Source organism: Mastigoproctus giganteus, chromosome 7 (assembly GCF_048544385.1).
Source record: "Mastigoproctus giganteus isolate SK-2022 chromosome 7, ASM4854438v1, whole genome shotgun sequence".
NCBI lineage: Eukaryota > Metazoa > Arthropoda > Arachnida > Uropygi > Thelyphonidae > Mastigoproctus > Mastigoproctus giganteus.
The window spans coordinates 217,645,045-217,672,286 of NC_143581.1; the positions used below are offsets into that span (position 1 = coordinate 217,645,045).

Below are 27,242 nucleotides of genomic sequence, written 5' to 3' on the forward strand. Positions count from 1 at the left end.
TTTTTCATCCAACAAACAGGTAAACCAACCATAAAATATATGCAGTATACAGACACAATAATGTTAACACCTTGTGGTCTTAGTTGACTAGATGTAAATATAAAAACAAAAATGTTCCTAGAATCTGTAGGATTCTAGGAACTTGAATAGCTAAACCTTGAACTTCTGATATCCATTTGAGAATTCTTAAGTTTTTTTTTTTCCTTCATGTTCTGAATGAAGGAAAGTGGCTTGTGGTACAATTGTATAAATATATCTTGTCTGCTCAATAAATATGTTGTTTTCTTAAGAGTATCAATTAGCATCAACATTAAAAACAAATGTGAAGAAAAATCTTCATAACAAAACTGTTGTGATTTTAAAAATAAATTATAAAATAATTGAGCATCTGACGAATTATTGAAGGTTGAGATATTATTACAAAATCAATCTTAGAAAAAAAAGAAAAGGTATCTGAATAAATTTGCATTTAGTAAATATTAAAATTAAAAATTATAACCTTATACTGAAAATATGGCCCTCATGTTTAATAACATGAGGACCATATTTTCAGGATCAATTTAGGACTTGGAAAACATTAAAAAAGTTCATAAAACATGTTCCCAGTTCTGAACTGGACACATGCTTATTACCATTAGCATTAGTTGAGGCATATGATGTAAGAAAGCAAGCTTATACCGCATCAGCCAAAAAATGAAGAAAAAACCTTCCCATTTCACCTAAATCCGGTCAATCCAAATGTTTGGTCTAGTTCAGCCTTAAATTTATTTAAGCTATCAACTTCCAGAACAACAACAACAGATGGAAGTCTGTTCCAGCAACCAACTACCCGCTGGCTAAAGGCAAACTTCCGCACATCTATTCTACATCTGTCTTTCCTCAATTTGAATTTATGCCCTCTCAGGTGATTATTCTGAGCAAGAGGAAGAATCCCATCAGCATTGAGCATGCTCAAGCCATTCAAGACTTTATACACCTGTCAGATCACCCCGCTGGTGCCTAGTCTCCAGATGCTCCAAGTTGCAGAACTTAAGCCTTTCTTCGTAAGCACACCCCTTTGTTCTTCTCACCAATCGTGTTGCCCTTCTCTGTACTCGTTCTAGCAACTATAGATCCTTCCTAAAATGAGGCCTCTAGACCCGTACACAGTACTCAAGGTGTGGCCTGACCATTGTCTTATACAAATGGATAATCACCTCCTCTTCTCTGCTAGCAAAGTTCCTATATATCATTATATGAACAGTTACAGGGCTATATCTGTTTGAATTTAAAAAAAAAAAAAAAAAACAGTTTTTCAATTGTAAAAAATAAATAAGAATAAGCAAAGATGTACCTAATATGAATAAACACTTAGGTACATGTGTGCTCGGGCGCCTCCATAGCCAGGTGGGAAGGAGCAGCAGTGCGTAGCACACGCTTCTTGATTAGACCGGGGTTCGAACCTGTCACCACCAAATACGGAGGATGCGGAAAGGTCAGGGAATGACCACCGCATATCCCGGAGCAATATGGCCTTAGTTGCTAATGCTCCTAAAAACCAAATAACGAACAAACAAACAAACAACATGTGTGCTTATTCTTATTCATTATTTGATTAATTTTATTATTTTTTACCATAAACTACACAGTTTTTTTTTTTTTTTTTTTTAATTTAAACAGCCATAGTTCTATAACCGTTTAGAATTAGACATATTTTTTCATTGCTTTCAAGTCCCGAGTTGACCTTGAAATACTCTGTATAACATTATAATTAACTTAAAGAATTCAAATTTTTCCAAATAATGAATGCAGGCATAAAATCAAATAAATATGTAAAAAATTAATCTGTAAACAAGTTATTTACAGTCTTGTTTCCCAAAATGAGGTGAATTCAAAAAAGGAGACATGTGTAAGCAAGTACAGTGGCATTTTTTTCATATGTTTGTGTGTGTGTACATTAAAAATAACTGAACATAAAAGAAAAAATATCACTGTTGTTCAATTAACTTGTACTTAATCTTCAGCATAAGTAAAAGTTAATCAACTTATACTTATGAAATTGAACCAGACATGAGGTTAGCTTTAATAAAGGGGCTGAAGCCACTCCTGAACAAATAAAAGCTGTAAGACAAGGTGGCATATATTTTTGGTATGGAGATAACCAAAGACTAGTAATTTCTGCTTGCAACTTTAGTTGATTTATTATATTGAAAAAATGTTAATAAAGAAGGCTTAAACTTTTACTATCAAAAATCAATAAATAATCTCTCTCTCTCTCTCTCTCTCTCTCTCTCTCTCTCTAAACCTAAATGAAATAATGGCACCAGACATTCCATGTGTGTACAAGAATTTTATCATGAAGTCTGTCCAGTGCTAGTTGCCCACTGTAAGAACACAGAATGCAGAGCCCATTACTCTGTCACCCTTTTTTCAGAGACTATAGGTATGTAATGATAGGGAAAAAAAGTATACCATCTGTACCACAATATAAATATGTAATATCAGTAAGAAATAAACAAGTTAAAAGTGGGGAAATGATTATTGGAAAGGAAATATGCAGGAGTACTAAGTTGAAAAAGCCAGAGATTTAATTGTATTATGAAAAAAAAAAAAAAAAGTTCTGTAGTGCTCATTAGTAAGAAATTACAATTTATTTTATTATATTTGACATAAGAAATGGATAGAAATCTATAAAACAAGCTAAGCTAAACACTAAGTAAACCAGGCCTATTCCGGTTGGCTCACCTGTAGTACAGAAGCTGTTGATTATACCATCCCAACTGGGATCGGGAGTAAATAGTAATTCATAAAAAAATATGAGGAGTAGCTTAGATGGCGAAGTTCATTGACAAGTTGCAAAGTGCCTGTGGTAAAGCAAGTTCAGAGTACAAGGGAAAGCAGTGATAATGACACTATTATTTGTTTCTGGTTATTTTCTTTTATGTTATTAAGTTTGCAATTCTTGAATTTGTTTTCTAAATATCATAAGTGGGCTCTTAAGAAAATTATAGCTAGAATCAGCAGATGTGTTCAGTAAAAACTTATTGAAATGATAATCATGAATGTATATATTTTTGTATTTGTGTGTTAGATTGCATAATAAATTGTTTTTGTTTGCAAAAGATTACTTATATTGAGAGAAAATAGACCAATGAGCCAAAACATTGACCAGCAAGTTGTTATGCAAATCGAAGCAACTGCAGGTGAACTATGGCACGTGCGCAGGTCAGGACATGGTATAAAAAACACCTGATACTGAGTTCTGTTAATCAGTGTTACTCTTGTTCTTCAGATAGGAAAGGCGCCTCCGTAGCCAGGTGGGCAGGAGCAGCAGTGCGTAGCACACGCTTCTTGATTAGACCGGGGTTCGAGCCTGTGACCACCAAATACGGAGGATGCGGAAAGGTCAGGGAATGACCACCGCATATCCCAGGAGCAATATGGCCTTAGTTGCTAATGCTCCCAAAATCCAAATAACAAACAAACAAACAAACAATCAGATAGGAAAGGCAGCGGACTTAAGCGAGTTTGACAAAGGCCAAATTGTATTGGTCAGGTGACTGGGTCAGAGCATATCCGAAACAGCACAGCTGGTGGGGTGCTCATGGTCAGCTGTGGTTAGTACCTATCGAAAGTGGTCCGAGGAGGGAAATCCATGAACCGCCGGCGAGGTGTTGGATGACCACTGCTTATCGATGCTAGAAGTGAGTGAAGGCTCTCCCAGATGGTACGTGCAACAGAAGGGCGACTATGATGCAACTTGCCGGTAATTGGAATGCTGGTGACGGCAATAATGTGTCATAACACACAGTACATCGAACCCTGCTGAAAATGGGGCTGTGTAGCCGCAGGCTGCTTTGAGTGCCCATGCTAACCACGGTTCACTTGCTATAGTGCCTACAATAGGCACATGAGCATCGAAACTGGACCTTGAGTGATTAAAAGAAAGTCATCTGGTCCAATGAATCATGTTTCCTGTTGCACCATGTTGACAGCCTGATACGTGTGCATCATTTACCTGGGAAAGTGATGCTGCCTGGATGCGCTATGGGATGAAAACAAGCTGGTGGCAGCAGTGTAATGCTTTGAGCGATGTTCTGCTGGATACCCTGGGTCCAGTCATTCATGTATCGGGCACTCTGACGTAGTAGTAGTAGTAGTGGCATGTGATGCAAGAAAGCAAGTGTATGAGCTTATGCAGCCAAAAAAAAAAAAAAAAAAATCACACCATTCCCTCCAAATGCCTGTCCACTTCCTCCTTAAATTTATTCAACCTATCAACTTCCACAACGACAGATGGAAGTTTGTTCCAGCAATTAACCACCCGCTGGCTAAAGGCAAATTTCCGCACATCTATTCTACATCTGTCCTTTCTTAATTTGAATTTATGCCCCTTTAGGTTTATAATCTGAACCAGTGGAAGGATCCCATCACAATTCAGCGTGCTCAACCCATTCAAGGTCTTATACACCTCAATCAGATCACCGCGCAGGTGCCTAGTCTCCAGCCACTGCAATTTGCAGAACTTAAGCCTCTCTTGGTAAGAGGATCCCTTCATTCCCCTCACCAATCTTGTTGCCCTTCTCTGTACACGCTCAAGTAAATCTACATCCTTCCTAAAATGAGGCCTCCAGACCTGTATGCAGTACTCAAGGCGTGGCCTGACCATTGCCTTATACAGAGGGACAATCACCTCCTTTTCCTTGCTAGCAAAATTCCTGTATATCATTGACAAAACCCCATGACCTGCCCTGGCAGCCTGTCTGCATTGCTCAGAAAACTTCATATCTGACTGCACAATTACTCCCAGGTCTTTTTCATTTTCTACCACCTTAAGTGTAGTACCACACAATTGGTACGTTTCTCTGGGGTTACTTCTACCCATATGCAGTATTCACCATCCACCTCCAAATTCCAATAGCCAGAATAGAATATCTAGAGAATTGCATTGATTCAGCCATGGAATTTAAAAAAAAAGTTCTTCCTTTCTTCCCACTTTTTATCTCTCCCCTCCCCTTTGCTGCCGTAGCCTAGTGGTCAGCCGCGCGGGTGCTTAAGTACACGTGCCTTGAGTGACCGGTGTTCCAGCCCATGACTGCCGAATACGGTGCTGTTTCTTGTATTCAATCTATCATGCTATCACTGGCTATAGTGCCTACAATGGGCACATGAGCATTGAAACTGGACCTTGAGTGATTGAAAGAAAGTCGTCTGGTCCAATGAATCATGTTTCCTGTTGCACCATGTTGATAGGTGGTCAACAGGTGGACGACCAAACGGTCAGAGGACCGTTTGGTCGTCCTGGAGTATAAACAGAAAAATTTATTTTTTTTGTCAACAATATTCAGAACCATAACACATTATCAAAACCTAATTAAAAAGATATATGCTTTTTCATGGTTAAAAAGTAAAAATTTAATTTGCAATTGACAATTCAATTCAGACATTTTGAACTCTGAAAATTCATTGATTCCTTTATCCGTGATTAAGCTTAACAGATGATCAAATTAAATTGAATTGAATTTAAAACAAAGGAAATTATATATTCAGCATTTCAATTTATTTATTCTTTTCAGTTGAATTGCTAGATATTTACTGTTATAATTATGTTTTAAATTCACATGAACATAATAATTTGTTAAGTTTAACCACTGAAGGACTCCAGTGAATTTGCAGATTCCAAAATGCCATTGTGCCTGCAGTGTTGAATAAATTGTTTTTGACCACATAGGAAAAATGTATGAAAATCACTGTTAATATATAGAACTGTTGAAATTATACATGTATTATTTTTTGCATTTATTCTTGAATTAGAATTTGCATATTTACTAGTATTTAAATTAATTTATAATAATTATTGTATACTTAATGTTTAGGTAGGAAATCATATTAATGTTCAAGATGGAAAGTGGACAGCTTTAGATGCAGGAATAGGGGCTGGCATTGACTCATATTATGAATATCTTGTTAAAGGTGCCATACTTCTACAGAGACCTGAACTCATGGAAATGTTCCAAGGTATAGTGGTCTAAAAATATTCTATGTTAATGCTGCAAGTAGTGAAGATTAATTGATCAAATCTATAGTGGCTACACTTGTTAGAAAAAAATGAGAAGACAGTTCTTTATATTAAGGTTGATGATATTTTTTTCTTCCTCCCAGTTAGAAATGATAATTTACATTGATAACTGAATCATCTATGTGATTTCTCTCTAATATAGTGAAGTAGACCAAATAGAGGATAAACCTAGTAATGTCTGCCAATGATGGGAAATGGAACTATTTTTTCATGAAATATAGTATTTTTTTTTTTTTTTTTTTTGGAATTGTTGTTTTGGGAATTTAACGAAAAATGCTGTGTTATACAACACCACTTAAAAGAAATATGCAAATAGAGTGAGTAGAGGCAAAACATAAAACCTCTTCATATCAAGGGTTTTGCTTCCACAGAAAACTTTGATAGGCAGCTCACTGAATACCCTGGGTCTATTTCTGTAGACTTCTTTAGAGTACATAATCTATTGATTATACTATCCCAACTACATGATCATACACAAGATTGCCATCATTCTTGAAGGTGGGTCAGGAATATTCCAAATTCAGGAAGAGTTGGCTATTATTACAAATATTTTTTAAGTTTGGTGGTTGTTATTATATTTATAAAATTATAAAGTACACAGAACTGGCTGTTATTATGCAGATTTTTTATGTTATTTTAATAAGTGTATCCATTCCTTCCTTCCAACAGTGCATATGAACATTTCTTGCTGATTTTTTGCTGGGTAATACAATTTTAGAGTTTATAAAACTAAAATATCATACTTCTGAAATAGTGATAGTTGGACAGTTTGTAATACAAACTGTTTCACTATTACAAAAACTTTGTCTATACAACCTATATCTATTTTATCAAACTCTTACCACCATCAGAAATTCCTGATCTAGCTGTCCTTTTAATTACATTGTCAACCAGACTGTCAACCTCATCTACCCAAGAATGTAATTTTTCTAGTGTTTGGCAATATTTTGACTTATATGTAAACTTTCTGAAGTCAATTAGTTTTCCACAATACTCTGTACCTTTTCAGTGTAAAAATTCATGTTATTCCACCTCATTTGATTGAGGTGGAATTTCCCTGAAATGTTTAATTTCCCAAAGGTTCTTTTCATATGGATGTCCCTTTGCTACTCTTTGTCTCACAAGATTAAGAAATTTACATCGGTATTCCTTATTTTTTATATATATATATATATATATATATATATATATATATTTTTTTTTTTTTTTTTTTTTTAAACCATCAGTTCTGTGCTCATCATAGAACTAAATCACTGTTGTACTATTTATAATTTCAGTTATGTTTCAGTTACCATTACCCACAATAAACAGTTAACTTTAAGCAAGGAAAGATAAATGAAATAAAGATAGGGAACCCATAAGGGCCATTTCATCAGGCAAAGTCAGCCCTTGTGAGTTCCAAAGGATTATTTCAGATTACTGCCGTCCAATAAACTACTCATGGATGTTCTACAATCCATATACTAGGCAAAAGTAGCAAACAAACAATTCAAAAATACAAAATATATGCCTTCTATCTTCTGTAATAGAAATGAACAAATATAATAAACAAAATACAAATTTCTGTGTTATCTCCAACCAATCAAAAGCCTAAACTGACAAAATAGATTCTCCGACAAAGCAATCCTTTTGGATTCTCTGTCGTTATTTTATTTAATTTATCTTTTCTTGTTTTAAATTAACTTCACTTATTGTGTTGCTGCTGGTGTTACTCCTTTGGTGCTTTTTTTTTTTTTTTTTTTTGGCAGAGGACTGTGTATTTTCACTGCAAGAGGTGGGTGTCAGTATTCACAATTGGGGTTTTTTTTTTTTTTGAATTTAATTTAATTAATTTTATTTTAATTAAGGTAATTTGTTTCACAGGTAAAATCCATTCCTTGCCAAGGAATGAATGATCTTAATTGCTACATTAGAATGTGGTATAACAATGTATTCTTTTCTTCAATAGTCTGAAGACATGGCTGTATTTTTTCGTGTTTGCAATTAATTTAAAATCTAATTATTATAAACAGTTAGTTCATTTATTTGATTAATATAATTTATATGATTGGCATACTTTATCATATTTGAAACCCCCTCCCAAATACATAATGTGAAATATATTACAAGAAAAATATTATTCAGAACAAATATTTTCTAAATAGTATTTAGAAATTAGTTAATGCTTATTTTCTCCTTGTTTGCATAGGTTATTATAAAGTTATTGCAAAGTACATGAAAAGAGATGACTGGTATATGTGGGTCAGTATGGGTAGTGGACAAGTGACTATGCCAGTTTTCCAGTCTTTGGAAGCTTATTGGCCTGGACTCTTGGTAAGTATAGACAGTGTATAATACATATGAGGATATAAAAACAGTGTACTGCATTCAGAAAATGTTTAGCTTTGACTGCATAAATACTATAACATATACTATATGTGCGGAAATTTTCCTTAAGTCAGCGGGTAGTTGATTGCTGGAATCGACTTCCATCTGTTGTTGCAAGACATTGATAGCTTAAATAAATTTAAGGCTGAACTAGACAAACATTTGGAGTGACCAGATGAGTGAAGTGGGAAGTTTTTTTTTTTTTTTTTTTTTTTGGCCGATGCTGTATAAGCTTGCTTTCTTGCATTATATGTCTCAACTAATGATAATGTGTTAGAATGGCCAAATAATGCGAGGTGACTATTGGTTGATGCATTTTTTATTTGATGCATATATTCATTTTATTTTCTATGCACAACCATTATATTACAGTATAGCAGTACAGTATAGCCTTTGTAGTAAAATGTTTTCAAAGTTTGGTTACATAAAGGCCTCCTTTTAGTTTGAAAAATTTTTCTGCAGACCCCTCAAACAAATTGTCTGTGGTGTAAATTCTTCAAGCTTTTTTAAATATAAGAAATTTTGGACATAACTGGTGAACTCCCAGAGGTCCTTGGACCACAGATTAAGAAATACTACAGTTAATGTATTATGTTATGGAAAGTAAGCAATACAAGTGCTGCTAAGATTTCATTTTGAAATCTGATAATAACCTTATCCCAAAGTTTGCCAGAATTGAGAGGCAGTCTTATATTTATTTATTTTAAATGTATTTCTTTCCAGAAATATCCTGCTTATAATAGCGATGTACTGAACTGCACAATAAATATCAGGAAAAGAATTTTTTATGCTATATGAAACTAGTGGAATGGTACACTAAATTGTGCCCTTGTCTATTGCTTCGTGTTTTGTGGCCTTTTGCCGAAACAGCAATACGTACATACATTGATAAATAATGCCAAACAAATAGGCACCTCCGTAGCCAGGTGGGAAGGAGCAGCGGTGCGTAGCACACTCTTCTTGATTAGACCGGGGTTCGAGCCTGTCACCACCGAATACGGAGGATGCGGAAAGGTCAGGGAATGACCACCGCATATCCCCGGAGCAATATGGCCTTAGTTGCTAATGCTCCTAAAAACAAAATAACTAACTAGCCAAACAAATACTGAAATTATTATTATATGTTACCTTGTAAGTTTTCGTGCCATCAACTCACAAAATTTTGTGCTGGTCCTGATGTTGGATTCACAAAAAAAAAAAAAAAAAAAAAAAATTAAAGAAAATATCATAGCAATGTTAATTTTACAAAATAAAATTGTACTCTATACTGTACTGTATATATATTGTACAACATAAGTTAAATACATACATTTTGAAAGTATTTTGATTGTCATTCATTTTACTCTAAAAAGGCAATGTGCCATACAGTTGCTAAAGTTGAGCTTCGAGTTCATAAATAAAAAAAATAAAATTTGTGATGTCATAAGATAGAATGTTCATAATTTGAGCAATTACTCTACATTTGCTTGTAAAACATTTATCAAACGTGTTAAGTTTAATAAATGCTTTATGCATAAAATGAAATAAATGCATTTAATCTATAAATGCCTTCATGCACAACATGAACCATATTTTTGTATATGTTTAATATTATAAATTTTGGAAATTTAATAAATAATCCATATATGCACAAGACACTACAACATATTGAAACATAATTTCATTATGTTGTAGTGTCAACTACTTCACACCCATAATTTGGGGAAAATGAAGGAAAACAAATGGACATGAACAGATAATCGAATATATTATAAACTCTATTTAACTAAAAAAATTTAAAACAAAATTGTTAATGTTTTAAAAATTTTTAGGTTTTTTTTATTTATTTCACAGGAAGTCCCAAATGCTTTTTTTAAAAAAAGCATAAAATTTGTAGACAATAATACTTCATTAGTACAAGTATAAAGACAATAATGACAAAATACTTCAATATATGTGTAATGGAGAAGGTAGTCATAACAGAAAAAGGGTTTAGTGGTGAAATAGCAAATATTGTGCTGCCCATATTTTTATTATAATCATTATTTAAATTAATTTAGGTGGGAGGCAAAAGTTCCCTTCTTTGGAATTTCAGCCACTCATTTCTACATTAAAAGTGAAACATGTTACATTTGTGCCATTGTTTTTGTTACCATATAATCTGGTTGATTTTTTTTCCTATTCTGCTTATTTAAAAAAAAAAAATAAACTTGTATAAGTCTGTTCTTTTTGTTGATATATCACTTTTATTCTTATTCCCAATCTTTATATATATATCCAAGATATATATAAGGTATATGATTTGTAATTTTTTAATTTTCTTCAAGGCGGGATCTGTAGATTATTGATACTATTGCAATTTTCTTTTTTATTTATTGCAATTCTTTTGACCCTCTTCCCAAAAATAACATAATTTTGGCAATGGGGAATCATTAATTGGCATCCATTTTTTCCAGGGGGTGTGCATTGCCCCCCCCAACCTGTGTGTGTTTATTTGCAACCAAATTGTCTTATTCATATTGCAGTTGCTACTTAGAAATAAATGTTTTTCAATTTTTTTTTTCTGTTTAACAGTTTTTTTTTTAAGTGTGTACATAGATGCCGTAGACACTTTTTTCTTTTAAATTTTACTACCAGATCAAGTATAAAGCCAAGAAAAATACTATAACGATATGATTTGCAAAAAAAAAAAAAAAAAAAAAAAGCTATTAGTAGCACACATTGTTTTTGCATGCATTGTAAGCTCGATGGATGCCAAGTACTGTACTACCTTTTGAACTGTTTTTGTTAAGTATGGTCAACTGTCTAAAACAGTTGCCATTCAATAATTTTCCTTCAAGTTTGGTTATTAGATCAAAATGGCAATGGGGAATCATTAATTGGCATCCATTTTTTACAGGGGGTGTGCATTGCCCCCCCCAACCTGTGTGTGTTTACGACCAGGCTGCCATGCACGGAAACTGAACTTGGCCTGTTATAACATAAGAACACTCATCGGTGAAGACAGGATATTAGAGCTGGAAAAGGAATTAGAAAACGTGAATTGGAATATCATCGGTTTGGCTGAAACAAGAAGAAGAAATGAATCGCTTATAAGTTTATCAAGTGGAAATCTGCTGTACACCAATGGAGACAGTGAAAGGAGTGAAGGTGGAGTTGGGTTTCTGGTCCATAAAGATTTTAAAAACAACATTTTGGAATTCAAAAGTACATCACCAAGAGTGTCAAGACTAATAATCATTGGAAAACAGTGTATAAACTTTATTTTTCTTCAGTGATATAAAAGTGGTCTAATGAATTATGATATCTCATTTAAAGACATGATTAAAGTCTGATGTATATATTTTGCACTAATTTTGACAATTTTATAGTGCAGCTACCAATTGATAATTTTTGCAGAAAATTTGTTATTAGGTCAAATACACATCAAAGGAAGATGTTATAACAATATGAATTTCAAAAGAAATAGTTCATTATGAGCATGTACTTTTGTACTTTTTTTTTTTTGTGTGTGTGTGTGTGTGCGCGTGCGCAATGTAGAACAGCTACAAAGTTTTCTGTTTGATATGATTTTGGCAGTTTACATCACAGTTGCTGACTGATAATTTTCTAATAGATATATAGCCAAGACAGTTTCTGTATAATGATAATTTTTCAAAAACAATGTGTAGTACACATGGCAAAGTAGTATTTTTCTTTTTTTTTTTCTTTTTTTTCTTCTAATAGTCAATAGTTATATTCCATGAGGCTTAGAAGGGAACAGGTATCCTGTGTGTTATCAGACACTCGGCCTAAAACACTGATGGATCCAATATCTCTCTATTACAGAAGATTTAGGAGAAGTCCGGTTGGCCTACCTCCCTAAAATCCACTCATGCACACCTTCTCGATGGTAAGCCCTGTTACGTCACTTAGGTGGCAACGAACATGTAGAGTGGTTCTCTTCAAGACGCCTGGTCAGCGTGAAGAGGAAAAGACCAAGCCCTCCAGCATATGAAAGCACGACGAAACAAATGGCCCTCAGTCCTCAGCAGCTTTCACTCTCCCTCTTACGGCAGCGAGAGGATCAGAGTGGAAGCAGAGGGTGCTAAGAATCTCTGGGTACGACCAGGCTGCCATGCACGGAAACTGAACTTGGCCTGTTATAACATAAGAACACTCATCGGTGAAGACAGGATATTAGAGCTGGAAAAGGAATTAGAAAACGTGAATTGGAATATCATCGGTTTGGCTGAAACAAGAAGAAGAAATGAATCGCTTATAAGTTTATCAAGTGGAAATCTGCTGTACACCAATGGAGACAGTGAAAGGAGTGAAGGTGGAGTTGGGTTTCTGGTCCATAAAGATTTTAAAAACAACATTTTGGAATTCAAAAGTACATCACCAAGAGTGTCAAGACTAATACTCAAGATTTCTAAGAGATACAAGCTAAAGATTATAATGGTTTATGCACCAACATCGAGCCATGATGATGAAGAGGTTGAAGAAATGTACACCGAAATTGAGAGTCTTCTAGATGAGCAGAAAACCCACTACACTATTACTATGGGAGACTTCAATGCTAAGGTTGGAAAAAGACAAAACAGCACAGAAAGGGGAACTATAGGAAATTTTGGAATTGGTGAAAGAAATGAAAGAGGTGAAATTTGCAGAATCTCAAGGACTGTCAGTAATGAACACTTTTTTCAAGAAAAGGGAGAACAGAAAGTCCAAATGGAAGAGTCCAAATGGATTAACTACTAATGAAATTGACTTCATCCTCACTAACAGAAGATATATTGTGAATAATGTTACCATCCTGAATAAGGTAAATATTGGAAGTGATCACAGAATGGTAAGATGTACACTTGATATAGATGTAGGAAAGGAAAGGAAAAAACTGACTCGAGTAAATAATATGAAGGTCTTTGAGGTAACAGAAGAGGAGAAAAAGCAGTATGTACTGGAACTTAAGAACAAGTTTGAGCTTCTGCAGACTGCTCAGGACCAAGATATCAACGAGGAATATTACAACTTTTTGAAAGTGATAAAGCCCAAGAAACCTATAGGGAAAAAGAAATCCAAAGAAGAAAAAATTAGTCAAGAAACACTTGTCATGATGAACCGAAGACGACAAATGAAAAGCAAGCAAAACACTGACAGGGAGAAAATTGAGTATACTGAGTTATGCAAAGCCATTAGAAAGAGACTCAGAGAGGACATAAGAAGAATTAACACAAGAAAAGTAGAACAAGCATTAAGGGAAAACAAGGGATTTAAATCAGCAGCCATGAGCTGCTGATTTAAATCCTTTGCCGGTGATAGTTCCCGGTAATACAGAAAGACAAATGATACTGCAACTGAAGAATAGCGATGGTGTACTTATAAACAGCGGAGAAGGCATAATTCAAATAGCAGAAGACTACTATAGAGAATTATACAAGGAGCAGGGGAATGATGCCAGCAGTGGGGAAGATGGATTGCAAAGTAGCAACACATACGACATACCCAATATTCTTCCCGATGAGGTAGAACATGCATTGAAGAAAATGAAGAATCAGAAAGCCCCGGGGGAAGATGAAGTTACTGTAGAGTTGTTAAAATTGGGAGGAAGAGACATAACACAAAAACTGGCAAGGCTCTTCACAAAGTGCATTAGAAAAGGTGTGATGCCTAAGCAGTGGAATAATGCAATCATAGTTTTGCTGCATAAGAAAGGAGATAAATCAGAAATTGGAAATTATAGACCAATTAGCTTGTTATCCCACATCTACAAGTTGTTCACAAGGGTCATTACTAACAGATTAGAAAGAATACTTAATGAGAATCAACCGAAAGAGCAAGCTCGCTTTAGGACAGGATTCTCAACTATGGATCACCTTCACGTAATATCACAGCTAATGGAGAAAGCAAATGAATATAAAACACCATTATGCCTGGAATTTGTGGATTATGAAAAGGCATTTGACTCCATACAGCATAAGGCAATGTTTCGGGCACTGGAAAGACAAGGCATCAATACCCCATATATTATGATTTTGAAGAAAATGTATGAGAGTGCTACCTCCTTTATTAGACTAGACAAAGACAGTAGGAAATTTAAAATTGAGAAAGGAGTTCGACAAGGAGACACAATATCTCCAAAGCTGTTTACTGCTGCCCTTGAGGAAGCTTTCAAAAGATTAGACTGGTCGCAGAAAGGAGTCAATGTGAACGAAGAGTACCTAAACCATTTACGATTTGCAGATGACATTGTGGTCATAAGCCATGATCCCAAAGAATTAGAGGAAAATCTTAATCAGTTATGCACAGCTAGTAAGGATTTTGGACTAAAGATGAATATGGCTAAAACAAAAGTAATGATGAACAAGTATGCCACAGAAAGGGAAATAATGATTGAAGGAGCAGTAATTGAAAAGGTGGAGTCATATACTTATCTGGGACAAGTTATTAGCTGTAATAATGATAAATGGCTGGAAGTCAAGAGAAGAATAAATTTTGGATGGATAGTATTCAGGAAATATAGTCACATACTGAAGAGCAATATCCCAGTTTGTCTGAAACGTAAAATAATGAACCAATGTATACTCCCCACCATGACTTATGGAAGTGAAACTTGGGCACTCACCAAAAGAATGGAAGAGAAGCTGAGAACTACACAGCGAAGAATGGAACGAATCATATTGGGAATCAGACTGTTAGATAAGAAGAGAAACACATGGATTAGGCAACAAACTCAAGTAAAGGACATTCTTATCAAAACTAAAGAACTAAAATGGTCTTGGGCAGGACGCATAGCTCGAAGACATGATGACAGATGGACTAAGAAAATAGCAGAATGGTATCCAAGAGGAGCTAGAAGAAAACCTGGAAGACAAAGGCAGAGATGGATAGATAAAATTCATGAGTTTGTGGGTAATAAATGGATGGCCAGTGCTCAAAACAGAAGGAACTGGAAAGTTGCTGGAGAGGCCTTCATCCTGCAGTGGATTGAAAATGGCTGATGATGATGATGATATTCCATGAAGTTTGAAATTTTGTTGCTAGATCAAATACATACTCAAAAAGGAATTATTACAATGTTCTCAAAAAACAATCTGTTAGTGGCAGCTTGGAATTATCAGGAGGTGATTATCCTATTGTATAAGATAATGGTTAGGTCGCATCTTGAGTATTGCATAGAAATCTGGAAGCGTCATTTTAAGGAAGGATGTGGATTTCTTGGAATGAATACAAAGAGGAGCAACAAGATTAGTTGGTCACAAAAGGCTACTCTCAACAAGAAAGACTCAAATTCTGTAAATTGCAGCATCTGGAAACTAGGCACTAGTAAGGAAACTTGATTGAGGTGGTTATGGCTTTGAATGAGTTGAGTAAACCAAATGCTGATGAAACTGCAGCCATTATCAACCCACTGCAGGATGGAAGCCTCCTCAACAATTCATGTTGAGGGAAATGGACCATAATCTGCCACACTGGTCCAGTGCAGGTTTGCAGTCAGGGGCTTGAACCCTGGTCTACTCAAAGAGTGTGTGCTACTGCACTCCCACTCCTGATCACTTGGCTGTGGAGATGATGGCATCCTTACTCAAACAACAAACAAAACATAAGGGAACATAAATTAAGATGCAGAATAGATGTGTGGAATTTTTCTTTCAGTTCAGTCAGAGAATAATTGATTGATTGATTATTGGAACAAACTTCCATCTGGTGTTATGGAAGCAGGCAGTTTCAATAAATTTAAGGAAGGATTGGAAATTAAGTTTTTTTTTATTTTATTTTATTTTATTTTTTATTTCTTGAAATGCTATACAAGCTTACTTCTTTGCATCGCTTGCTCTACTAATACTAATTGTGCCAGGCATGTATACCATGGGACTGGAAGGATATCTATCCCATTAGGATATGATAAAAATGATAAAAAGAATTTACTTTGCAAATTAATATGCTTAATGAAATTTTTCTTTTATATATCTGAAATCATCCTACTGGATATCACATCTCTTGTAATATTTTAGCAATAACTTGGGGCAGGGGAAAATTGTTCTTCATATTCTTGAATCTCTTAATCAGTGGGGAAACATTAATATTGTATAACAGAAAAATGATAAAAGAAGTACTAGAATTTCCAGGGTTTAATTCCCAATTTTTCTGCTTAAAATGCTATTATTGAATAAAAAAAAAGTTATTGAACTATTTCTTGTTTTTGGATTGCTATTTGGCCAAGGAGCAAAGTGATATTATAATTTAACATTTATGTAGAGCCTTGTTGGGAACATAGAGCAAGCTCTTAAGACTCTGTATAATTATCACCAAGTTTGGCGCCAATATGGTTTCACTCCAGAATTTTATGATATTGTTAGAAGTCAGGCCAATAGCAGACGAGAAGGATATCCACTTCGTCCAGGTAATGTTGCAGCTCTATCAACTTAATTTTGGATTCAGAATTTTTAATGTAGTCTAAAATGCTCCTCTATCTAAATTTTGTTCTCATTTGTATTCAAACACTTTCCTTTTCAGAAAGATGATGTGCTTTAAATAACAAACTATTTATTATATTGGGTATAAACTTCTTAATTATGTATAATCTTATTATTTTCATAACATCAAGTTTTCATTTGAAAAATGTATACAGAATACGACAAGTCAGGTTTTTGGGGCATGAATATCTTCAGAAATGAATAGTTAGGCTCTGCTCTTCATGATATAATGATGCTCCTATTTATTTTAAATTTATACACTTAGTAAATTTTCCCATCAGCTGAGATTATTTGCTGGTTACCTGCTAGTCTTCTGTCAGCTTAGTTAGCATAATACATCACTGTCCGGCACTTGTTTAGAGGGATCTGGATGTTATTCTCTTTGACAACTGGAGTTGTCAAATTTCTAAAAGTTTTCTAAATTTGTTAGCCAGTCTTGGGCAGATTGGATAGGTTTTTATCCTTCATGATATGTAAATTGACTCCTGAACACACTTCAACAAATGAAATACGCATATTATAATGGTTTAAGTGACAAGCTCCAGTACCACTAAAATAATAATTTGAACTTGAAATTTTTCTGTGATTTCATACTGAAAGGTTTCAAAAGTTGTTTGAGAAGGTAAAGGGAAGTGTTGGAGTGGGAGGGGAGGGGGGGAAGAATCTCCTATCCACTACCCGATAAGAAAAATGACAGAAAAACATGTCAAGGTGGTGGAAAAACCCAGGATGCTACTGGTTGATTAGGTGAATTACATCATTTTGTGTTCAACTGAGAAAAAGTGCCATGGAAACATTTCAAATGATGAAGCAAGTGCATGGAGAGAATACTTCCTGGGTGATTACTGATTATCATATGACATTGATGTTCAAAGAGCATTTCAGAAATTCCCTGTATATCATTATTATATGTAAAAAAAACAGTATCCCCAAACTGGCTCCTACACCCAGACAAAGAGTAACTATGTGGTGATAGTTCCCGGGAATAAGGTGTTCCAGCACCTCCCAACCCCAGATCTGCAGCAATTGTTGAACATCCTGACGGCAATGCTACATTGTACTAAAATTAAATCATTGCCATGTTTCAGTAGTTCAGGAGCATTTGATGCTCCTGAACTTCACACTTACTTCACATCAGGAGTTTCTGATGTGAAGTAAGTCACAATATATCATGTAACACTCCTGCATAATACACACCATTAACAGTGGTACAACATGGTCAGGCACAAGTTCTGGGGAAAGAACACAATGCAGGGCATCTGCCAAATCTTCTCATCTGGAGTTGATAACATTTACCCACTATCAAACAGTTTTGCAGGATATGATATTGGTCCCAGCCTTACTTCATTAGCTAATGACACTCACACAGATTTTTTTTTCAACAATGCTTGTCTTAATCACTGTCCAAACTTCACTCACATGAACTCGCTTCTATTTTTTGATGATCCATAGCAAGAATTAAATGAACACGTTTTCTCTGTATTATTTGTAACCAATGGGCAGTCAATACCATGGCACACCCAATGGAATTTGCCTACACAAATCATTATATGCTAGTCCTGCAATACAGGGAACTTCTGATATGCCTCTTGTACATCCCTCGATGTTATGCAAATAGTTCGATAAAAGCTTAGGAATTTGTGTCCATTATACAGTGCAGCAATTGGAAAACAAGACTGATGTTATGAGTTGAGTGCTGGTGCTGCCATCTACTAGACGTAAACATGAAATGAAAGGAGTGATTGTTCCTTGAGCACCACACTCAAGGTCAGCAAAAATTTCTACTATTTCAGAACATAGTGTGAGCTGACCTGTATGTCTCTTCTGTGTCTACATTGTAGAGGGACAACAAAACAAAGAACAGCCATCAAGTTTTGTGTTCAACTGAGAAAAAATGCCATGGAAACAATTCAAATGATGAAGCAAGTGTATGGAGAAAATTGTCTGTCTTGTCTGGGCTCAGCAGAAACAGTTTGAATGCCAGAGTTGATTGAAAAGGTGTGGGAAATCATTACCAATGGCTAATGTGCAATTCTCCGAATGATTTTAGAAGATATGTACATTAATAAGGAAACATTTGACAAATAATAACACAAGATTTGAGGAAAATGAAAGTCTGTGCAGTTTGTTTCACATTTGTTAACAGACGGTCAATGACAGGTATGAGTTGAACACTACAGAGAACTCATTGAGGCCACTGAAAGCAAACCAAATTCCTTGAATTTGAGCGTTATGGGTAACAAGACAGTGTTTTCAGTACTACCTGCAATGAAGCAACAATGTAGATTGGAAGTTAGCAAACTCTCTCAAAGCCAAAAAAAAAGTTAGTCAAGAAAGATCAAAAATCAAGACCATGCTCATCACTTTCTACAATAGCAAAGGAATTGTGCACAAATAATTTGTGCCCAATGGCCAAAGTGTTACTGCTTCCTACTATCTGAACATTTTGAAACGTTTGTTGCAGAGAATCTGTCGTGTGCAGCCTCAGTATGGAGAAGACAGCAGTTGGTTCCTCTTGCATCGGGACATTTTTTCTAACAAAAAAAAGTGTTTACTGTCGCACCTACCATACTCACTAGACTTAGCCCCTTGCAGCTTTTTTGTCACCGAAAGGCTGTTATTTTCATGTCATTGGCACCATTCAAAAAGCTGTGAAGAGAACATTGAAGAATATATCAGCCATGGCCTTCTGCTAGTCATTCCAGTCACTTCATGATCATTACATGCAGTGTGGGGATGTGGGAGAAAGTTCCTTTGAATAAACCAAGGTTAGTTTGCTGTGGGGTCATTTTTTTTTTCTAGGATCAGTCTTGTTTTCCAATTGCTGCACTGTGTAATATTTCTGTTATCCCTAAGCACGAGCTTTTAATTATCTAACAGATTATGTCAGTGGTCACATAAGGTCACAGATTTATAGAGAGTTTCTGCAACTATTTTATGAAATAAGTCCAAAACTGAATGGAAACAGAAAAGTAGCATTTACTTTCTTACTATGCAAGAAAAAAATAGATAAATACAATAATTCTTAATTTATTGATTTTTCTGTTGATGACTCATTCTGCTGATACAGAAGTTAAATAAATATAGAATGGGCAGATGCTCAGCTTGCTATCACAAGTCATTACTATGCAATAGCAAACTTAAGTTTTTTACTGACTATTATTAATAAGTTTCATACTTATGAAACTTATTAATTAACAGTCAGCAAAAAAAAATTGATTTTGGGAAGCTAATTTCATTAAGAGTTCAGTTAGTCCATTACAATGTTTATATGAACAAATGGTTAATATTGTTTGCAGTTCACGGGGACTATTTTCTAAAAAGCATGCACTCCCTCGGCATTTTGTGATCAGAAAAAAGACTAGCGCTTGCTATTTTGTGATCCCCTAAGAAAAACTTAGCCATGGTACATAGTGTTATATATCAGTGAGTTGATTTTAGAATGTGTCAATTACTCGGAAAGTTAACATTCATTTTCTTTATACTACAGTTATGTTATATGTAAGTAATGTTCATTCTTTAGTAGTACAAGACACGTTAGAGCAGTGGTACCCAACCAGAGCACTTCAGGTTTCTTCGATGGTACCATGAGATCAAGAAAGAAAAACTTCATTGAAATCATTGGGAATTATTGCATAACAGTTTAAACTATTTAGCTACATGTCAATTTATTTCAGTTTGTTCATTGATTATCCTGAATCACAAAATACAGATGTGCATAGTTAACCAACTAAAGTTGAATTTATAATTTAATTTTATTTATTTGGCTATGTACTAGTTCTTTTTTTTTTTTTTTTTTTGCTATTGCAGGAAAATTAATAATCTAATGGAAATAACTAGAAAAGAAGATACTATAACTAACTAATTAAGTGCTGCTAATTACACATTACTTCCCTGGCTCCATGGAATATTCACTTTATTTATGTCTTGGTTTTAGAAGTTAATGGCTTTAGTTTTTAAACATTTATCATTGTCAGATATCTTATATGGTGACTAATTTAGGCTTTAAAATGAAGATGAGCTACTCTTACTTACTGTGGATAACTGAAGTCTGTATCTTTAGAACCAACATGAAAACAAAGTTTTAAAGAAATTTTTAAAAGATTCCCATAGGTGTAAATTAGCACTTATCAGAAATCTGCCATTTGTAATTGCATTACTATTTCATCATAACATTGGTCATTATGACAAAATGGTATGTTGTAATCAGGTAATTGACCACCTCATTGATATAAGATTTCAGTAGTATTATATGAATTTGGTGTAAAGCTGTTTAAACAATGATTTGTCGTTTAATATTCATCTTTTAAGTATTCGTTACATAAATTACTTCAGATTACCAGCCAAAGCAAGAGAGCAGAAGTATTTACAGATATGTAATTCAAGAGGTTGGATCTGGAGAGAGGGGAATCCCCCTTCTCTGGATTATAGAGGAAGCATATTTTTGCATATCATGCTTATGCATTATAAAAAACATGAAGGCTGAATCCATGCTTGATGTAATGAGGAACAAAATCATTCTGAAATTGATACATTACATCTGTTTTAATAAAGCTTTCCAGTGTGATTCCATCTCTAGTTTACTGGAGTAAATAAAGAGTAAATAATACAAGATTCTTTAATAACAATCATTCTTGAGAGTGTGACAGCTAATAAAATTATGTAGAAAAATATATATTTTTTTGGTTTAAAATTTTTTTTTTATATACTCCGCCATGGTCAGTGGTGTTTACAATAAATCGTCAATACAAATGTTAATTGTATTTAGCAGCCATGGGCTTGAACCCCGGTCCACTCAGAGCGTGTGCTACTACACTCTCACTCCTGACCACTCGGCTATGTCAGGCTAATTTTATTATCAGTAATGAGGAAGGAGGGAACTTAGTCCATATACAAATATAGTAAACATATAACACATATGTAAAGATATATAATTATTAAAACTAGTAAAAATCTCATGTGGGAGAATAATAGAAATATTTGACAACTACAATAATTTAATTGTAGTTGTCAAATATAGCACCTCTTGGATACAAGTGGAGGAAAATTTATAACACAAATGGGAGTAAGCTACTCATTTCTCCAGATAGAGTGGCTTTCATCACTTATAGCATTTAGAAGCAATTTCCATTGGCATCAGTGTATATCCTATTTCTGTTTTGGGCTCCTTATTGCTATTTAGATCTGTTCACAGGGAAGGACTTTATGGCAATATATAATATTAAGTCAAAGGTAAATGAAATGCCAGAATTTCAATTATTTGTATTTACACTATGCTGTTTTCATAATTATGGATTTCTGAAAGCACCTTCAAAATGACATTTTATGCATGCTGAGATGACCAACTTTCTCTTCCACTGACTTACTTAGCACAGTCAAAATGCATAAACTTGAAGATATATGGAATACACTAACATTCTGTCAGTTAATGTTTGTTTGTTATTTGGTTTTTAGGAGCATTAGCAACTGAGGCCATATTGCTCTGGATATATGCGGTGGTCGTTCCCTGACCTTTCCGCATCCTCTGTATTTGGTGGCCATGGGCTCGAATGCCAGTCTAATCAAGAAGCGTGTGCTACACACTGCTGCTCCTGCCCACCTGACTACGGAGGCACCCTGTCAGTTAAAAAATAATTTAGAACTACATAGTATGAGGGGGGTGGTCAATAAGTATTTACCCTCACCTAGAAATATACGAGTTGGGAATTTCAAACTTGGCTGGCATTTTCATCTTCTCGATAGGCGCTTCTGTAGCCAGGTAAGCAGAAGCAGCAGTGCGAAGCATATGCTTCTTGATTAGACCGGGGTTCGAGCCTGTGACCACCAAATACGGAGGATGCGGAAAGTTCAGGAATGACCACCGCATATCCCCGGAGCAATGGCCTTAGTTGCTAATGCTCCTAAAAACCAAATAACAAACAAAGAATCTTCTCGATATATAAAAAAAAAAAAAAAGGTAAACTGCAGCCATTATCAACCCACTGCAGGATGGAAGTCTCCTCAACAATTCATGCTGAGGGAATTGGACCATAATCTGCCATGCTGGTCGAGTGCGGATTGGCAGATCAGCCTTATTTAGCAGTCAGGGGCTTGAACCTCGGTCTACCCAAAGTGGTCAGGAGCGGGGTGCAGTAGCACCCCAGCTCCCGACCACTCGGCTATGGATATAGCTACCTTTTAAAGCTACACATTTTTCCCATCTGTGGGTAAGCTTTTTCGAGTTTCTTGAATAGAAATCCTCATTTTGAGCAGAAAACCAAGCTTCCATCTCATTAATTACCTCCTCATCAGTCTGAAACCTTTGGCCCCATAATGGTTTCTTCATTTTAGGGGAAAGGAATTCTGAATGTCAGAGGTTAGGAGAATAAGGTGGGTACTGCAAATTTTCAAAGCCACACCCGATTTCAAAGTCTATTGTGAAAGCAGTCTTGTGATCAGGGGCATTGTTGGCTAGGAGGCAGACTATCTTTTGATAGTTTTCCCATGTCTCTTCAACTTGATAGCCTCCCAAATTTTCCTAGGTAGTTTCTGTAAAACTCCTCAATGATTCTGTTGCCTATTGGGAGGTAATCTGTAAGGATGATTCCTTTAGAGTCCCAGAAGACTGACAACATGATCTTGTGGGCAGAAAATCTTGGCTTTGTTTGGTTGATCGTGAAGATGAATGTTTCCATTGTTTGCTCATCTGTGTTGTTTCTAGATGATAGTGATGTATCCACTATTCATCCATCATTACCATCAGTCAAAAAAACATTAACATTCTCTCTGCAAAACTCTAGCAATTGTGCTGAATACTCGTTGTTGTTGTTATTTTGGTTTTTAGGAGCATTAGCAACTAATGCCATATTGCTCCGGGGATATGCGGTGGTCATTCCCTGACCTTTCCGCATCCTCCGTATTTGGTGGTCACGGGCTCGAACCCCAGTCTAATCAAGAAGCGTATGCTACGCACTGCTGCTCCTCCCCACCTGGATACGGAGGCGCTAACTCCTTCTTGTGGAGCAAGAAAGAGTGTTCTGTGTAATTTTTGGAGCTTTGTAGAGAGAATGTTGTTTTCAAAGAAATGTTGACAATCTTGGAATCCATTGAGCTGCCACCTTAGATGTGTGCAGGAACACATGCATTATGGTGCAAACAGACCAATGGCTTCATTTGCTATAAAATTTTTAGTCACATGTCTGTCTTCATGGATTAGCTGTTCCACACTGGCAGGATCTGTGGCTGAGATGGGTCTTCTTTTGAGTCATCATGCACACTGCTTTGCCCACACCTGAACTGTCTTTTTCAATTTTTCACAGTCTCATATGATGGACAATCCTCTCCATATACAACTTTCATCTCCTTAGGGACTTATTTCACTTTTTTGCCTTGCAAATGAAGAAATTTTATGATGGATCTGATCTCAACCTTCTCCAGCATGCCACCTCTCACTGTATTCATGGCTCTAGTTCAGTAACTGGTGGATCTAGAAAAACAAATAAATATACATTATCTTTTGAGACTCAGTAGTATTTATATACATACTATCAAATCCCTGACTCAAATATTTCTAAGTAAAGGTAAATACTTATTGACTGTTCCTTGTACTTCTAAACAAAATAGATAAACCCAAACGCAAAACTGAAATTTGAAATAGGATCTCACTGACCAGGAGTCCATCTCTCCAGTTTTCACAAGGCCTCATTGAACTAAAGGAAAGAACACTTCAGTAACCTGGGGAAATGGGTTCCACTGCTTTAGACAGAACTAAGTCTACAGCCCTTGCCATTTCAACTTAGACCAGTGGTTCCCGATCTTTTATCACTCGAGTCAAAAATGCTATATTCATAACATACCAAAAAGTGATTGTTTTTGAACTCAATAATTTTCCTAATCTTGCAGAACACCAAAGTGCCTGAACATACCATGTGAGCACCAGTGACCTAAACCATGAAGCTTCCACCTGAAAAGAGAAGTGAACTGAACTAAGACCACAACTGGAATACTGTATCCAACAGGAGATAGCACCTCTTGGATACAAGTGGAGGAGAAATTGTTGAAGTTAAACATAAGGCACCTGGGGTGGATGGAATCTGTCATTATATTAAAGGAGGCATCAAAGGAACTAAGCAAACCCTTAGCCATAATTATGAGAGCATCCATGGACTCAGGGGAAGTCTCCACGGACTGGAGATGTGCAAATGTATCCCCAATTCACAAAGGGGAATCGAAGGGTGACACGACTAATTACAAACCAATTAATTTAACTTCTGTTCCAGGTAAAATAATGGAGTCACTAGTTAAAGATGCCTTGCAGGATCATCTAGACAAGACTGCAGCAGTAATTCAGACACAGCATGGGTTTGTTAAGGGAAACTCTTGTCTGCCAAATTTGATTGGATACTATGATGTGGTTACAAAGGAACTGGATGCAAAAAATAATTTTGATCTCATATACCTGGATTTCAGGAAATCTTTTGACACTGTTGCACATGGAAGACTACTGTACAAATTAGAGCAGAATGGTATTAGGGGTAAGTTGCTACAATGGATAAAAGGGTGGTTGAGTGGGAGAAGACAGTGTGGTAATCAATGAACAGTGAAATTTTCACTGTTATAAATGATTCCAGAACTAGGAACCATAAATTCAAATTTATGGAGAAAAGAAGTTTACCAGATTGTTGGAAGTTTTCTTTTAGTCAGCAAGTCATTAATTACTGGAATACATTATTCCACTAATATTGCAGTTATTCCATATTTATTTATTGGTAGTTGAGGCTGCCAGCTTTGGATAAATTCAAAGGTCAGATGGAGTTTTTTTGGGAGTGGGGAAATACATAGATAGTAGTATTTTCATTTTTTATATATTTTATTTATTTGTTATTATTTTTTTATTGTTTATATATTTTTGGCTGCTGCAACAAAAACCTGTGACTTTCTTGCACTATATGGCTAATACTAATAGTAACATCATAAGATAAAAATCTTTATTGCGATAATAATAAGAATACAAATTGATACATTGCAGTATTTCCCCAAGAGCACAAGTCCTAGAATGATGGTGCTGAAATCTGGCCAACAATCATTTTCACAGTCGTGGTAAGACATTTAACTCTAATCAGCATGGGGAGCTTGTGAATTTGTAGTAAACTGGCCATTATTCTCTCTCTTTATGTTCATTGCAGTGCTTCACAAACTATAAAAATTTATTTCTTATAACATGCTATCATCAAGGTTACCTATACAGTTTTATTAAAATTATCAATAGAAGTAAATTTGAGGGGCATTGAAAATGTGAACTTTGAATTATACATTGTATACAGTACCTAATCAGTTTTTTAATAGAATAAGCCATATGAGATTTATGATTTTTAAAATTCTTTTATTAAGTTTTTGTAACCTGTATTACCCTTGTCAATTATCAGAATTGGTTGAGAGTGTGATGTATCTCTATCAAGCCACTAAGGATCCTCATCTACTAGATATTGGTATAGATATTCTGGAATCAATTCAGCACAGTGCAAGAACTGAATGTGGATATGCAACTGTAAGTTTTTCTACCTTATTTAATAGTATAATGCCAAATGTTGCATATAACAGTGGGAAGTTAATGGCTAAAGCATCAAATGATGCCATGTCACAAAGCATTAGAGGCAGGTTAATCTTTAAACTAATAGAGCTATATTTGCACTGTTTTTTGGGGGAGGGGAGGTTCTTAGGCAAAAAGTGAACTTTAATTTTATACTATTCAGAACCTCCCTATTTTAAAAGTCATCATTCGGCAGAGTATTTTTTTTTCCCTCGACTACCATTACCAAATGTAAAATGTTAAAAAGCCATGCATGACTCGGGTATTCTTTCTGGATATGTATGTTCATCAAGATGAACTGAACTTTAAAAGTAATTGCCAAAATCAGTTATGTTGTACTTCTGATTTCTAAATGCTCTCAGGTAACAATGGATACAGATATAAAATTTAGTGATACTGTACATGTGTAGTTTCTTGTGTACTTTGTCTCCTTAGTGTAATTGTTAGTTTTCTCAGCTAACTTATCCACAACATACACTTTAGTGGGACTCAGTTTCCCCAATACCACCACAAGTCTTTAGCTGCCTTGCCAAGGAATTCAATGAACAGTGAACTTTGCAATCAAAACATTTGTAAGTAACTAATCTATGCATAACTGTACTTATTTTTTAGAGCAAAAATAAGACAGAGTTCCAAATAGAAACAAACTGAAGAACTATACTTCAGAAAAATTCTATTTCCAACCTACAGCTCCTCTAATAACTTTAGCACTGACTGTCTTGTCTCTCTTTCTTGCTCAACTTAATTATAATCATTACCTTTGCCCAAACAAGCTTTGTAATGAGTTTAAATAAACTACAAAGCTTTTTCG

General features: G+C 35.2%; 1 protein-coding gene across 1 annotated transcript in view; it reads left to right on the plus strand.

Moving 5' to 3' along the window:
• LOC150083684 (ER degradation-enhancing alpha-mannosidase-like protein 2) overlaps positions 1 to 27,242 on the plus strand; it is a 63,509-nt gene that overhangs the window by 22,544 nt on the left and 13,723 nt on the right. Inside the window, exons 5-8 of the mRNA XM_090378566.1 lie at positions 5,856 to 5,997; positions 8,247 to 8,371; positions 16,646 to 16,790; positions 26,268 to 26,389. Coding sequence (XP_090234692.1) covers positions 5,856 to 5,997; positions 8,247 to 8,371; positions 16,646 to 16,790; positions 26,268 to 26,389 — 534 coding nt within the window. The remainder of the gene's footprint in view (positions 1 to 5,855; positions 5,998 to 8,246; positions 8,372 to 16,645; positions 16,791 to 26,267; positions 26,390 to 27,242) is intronic.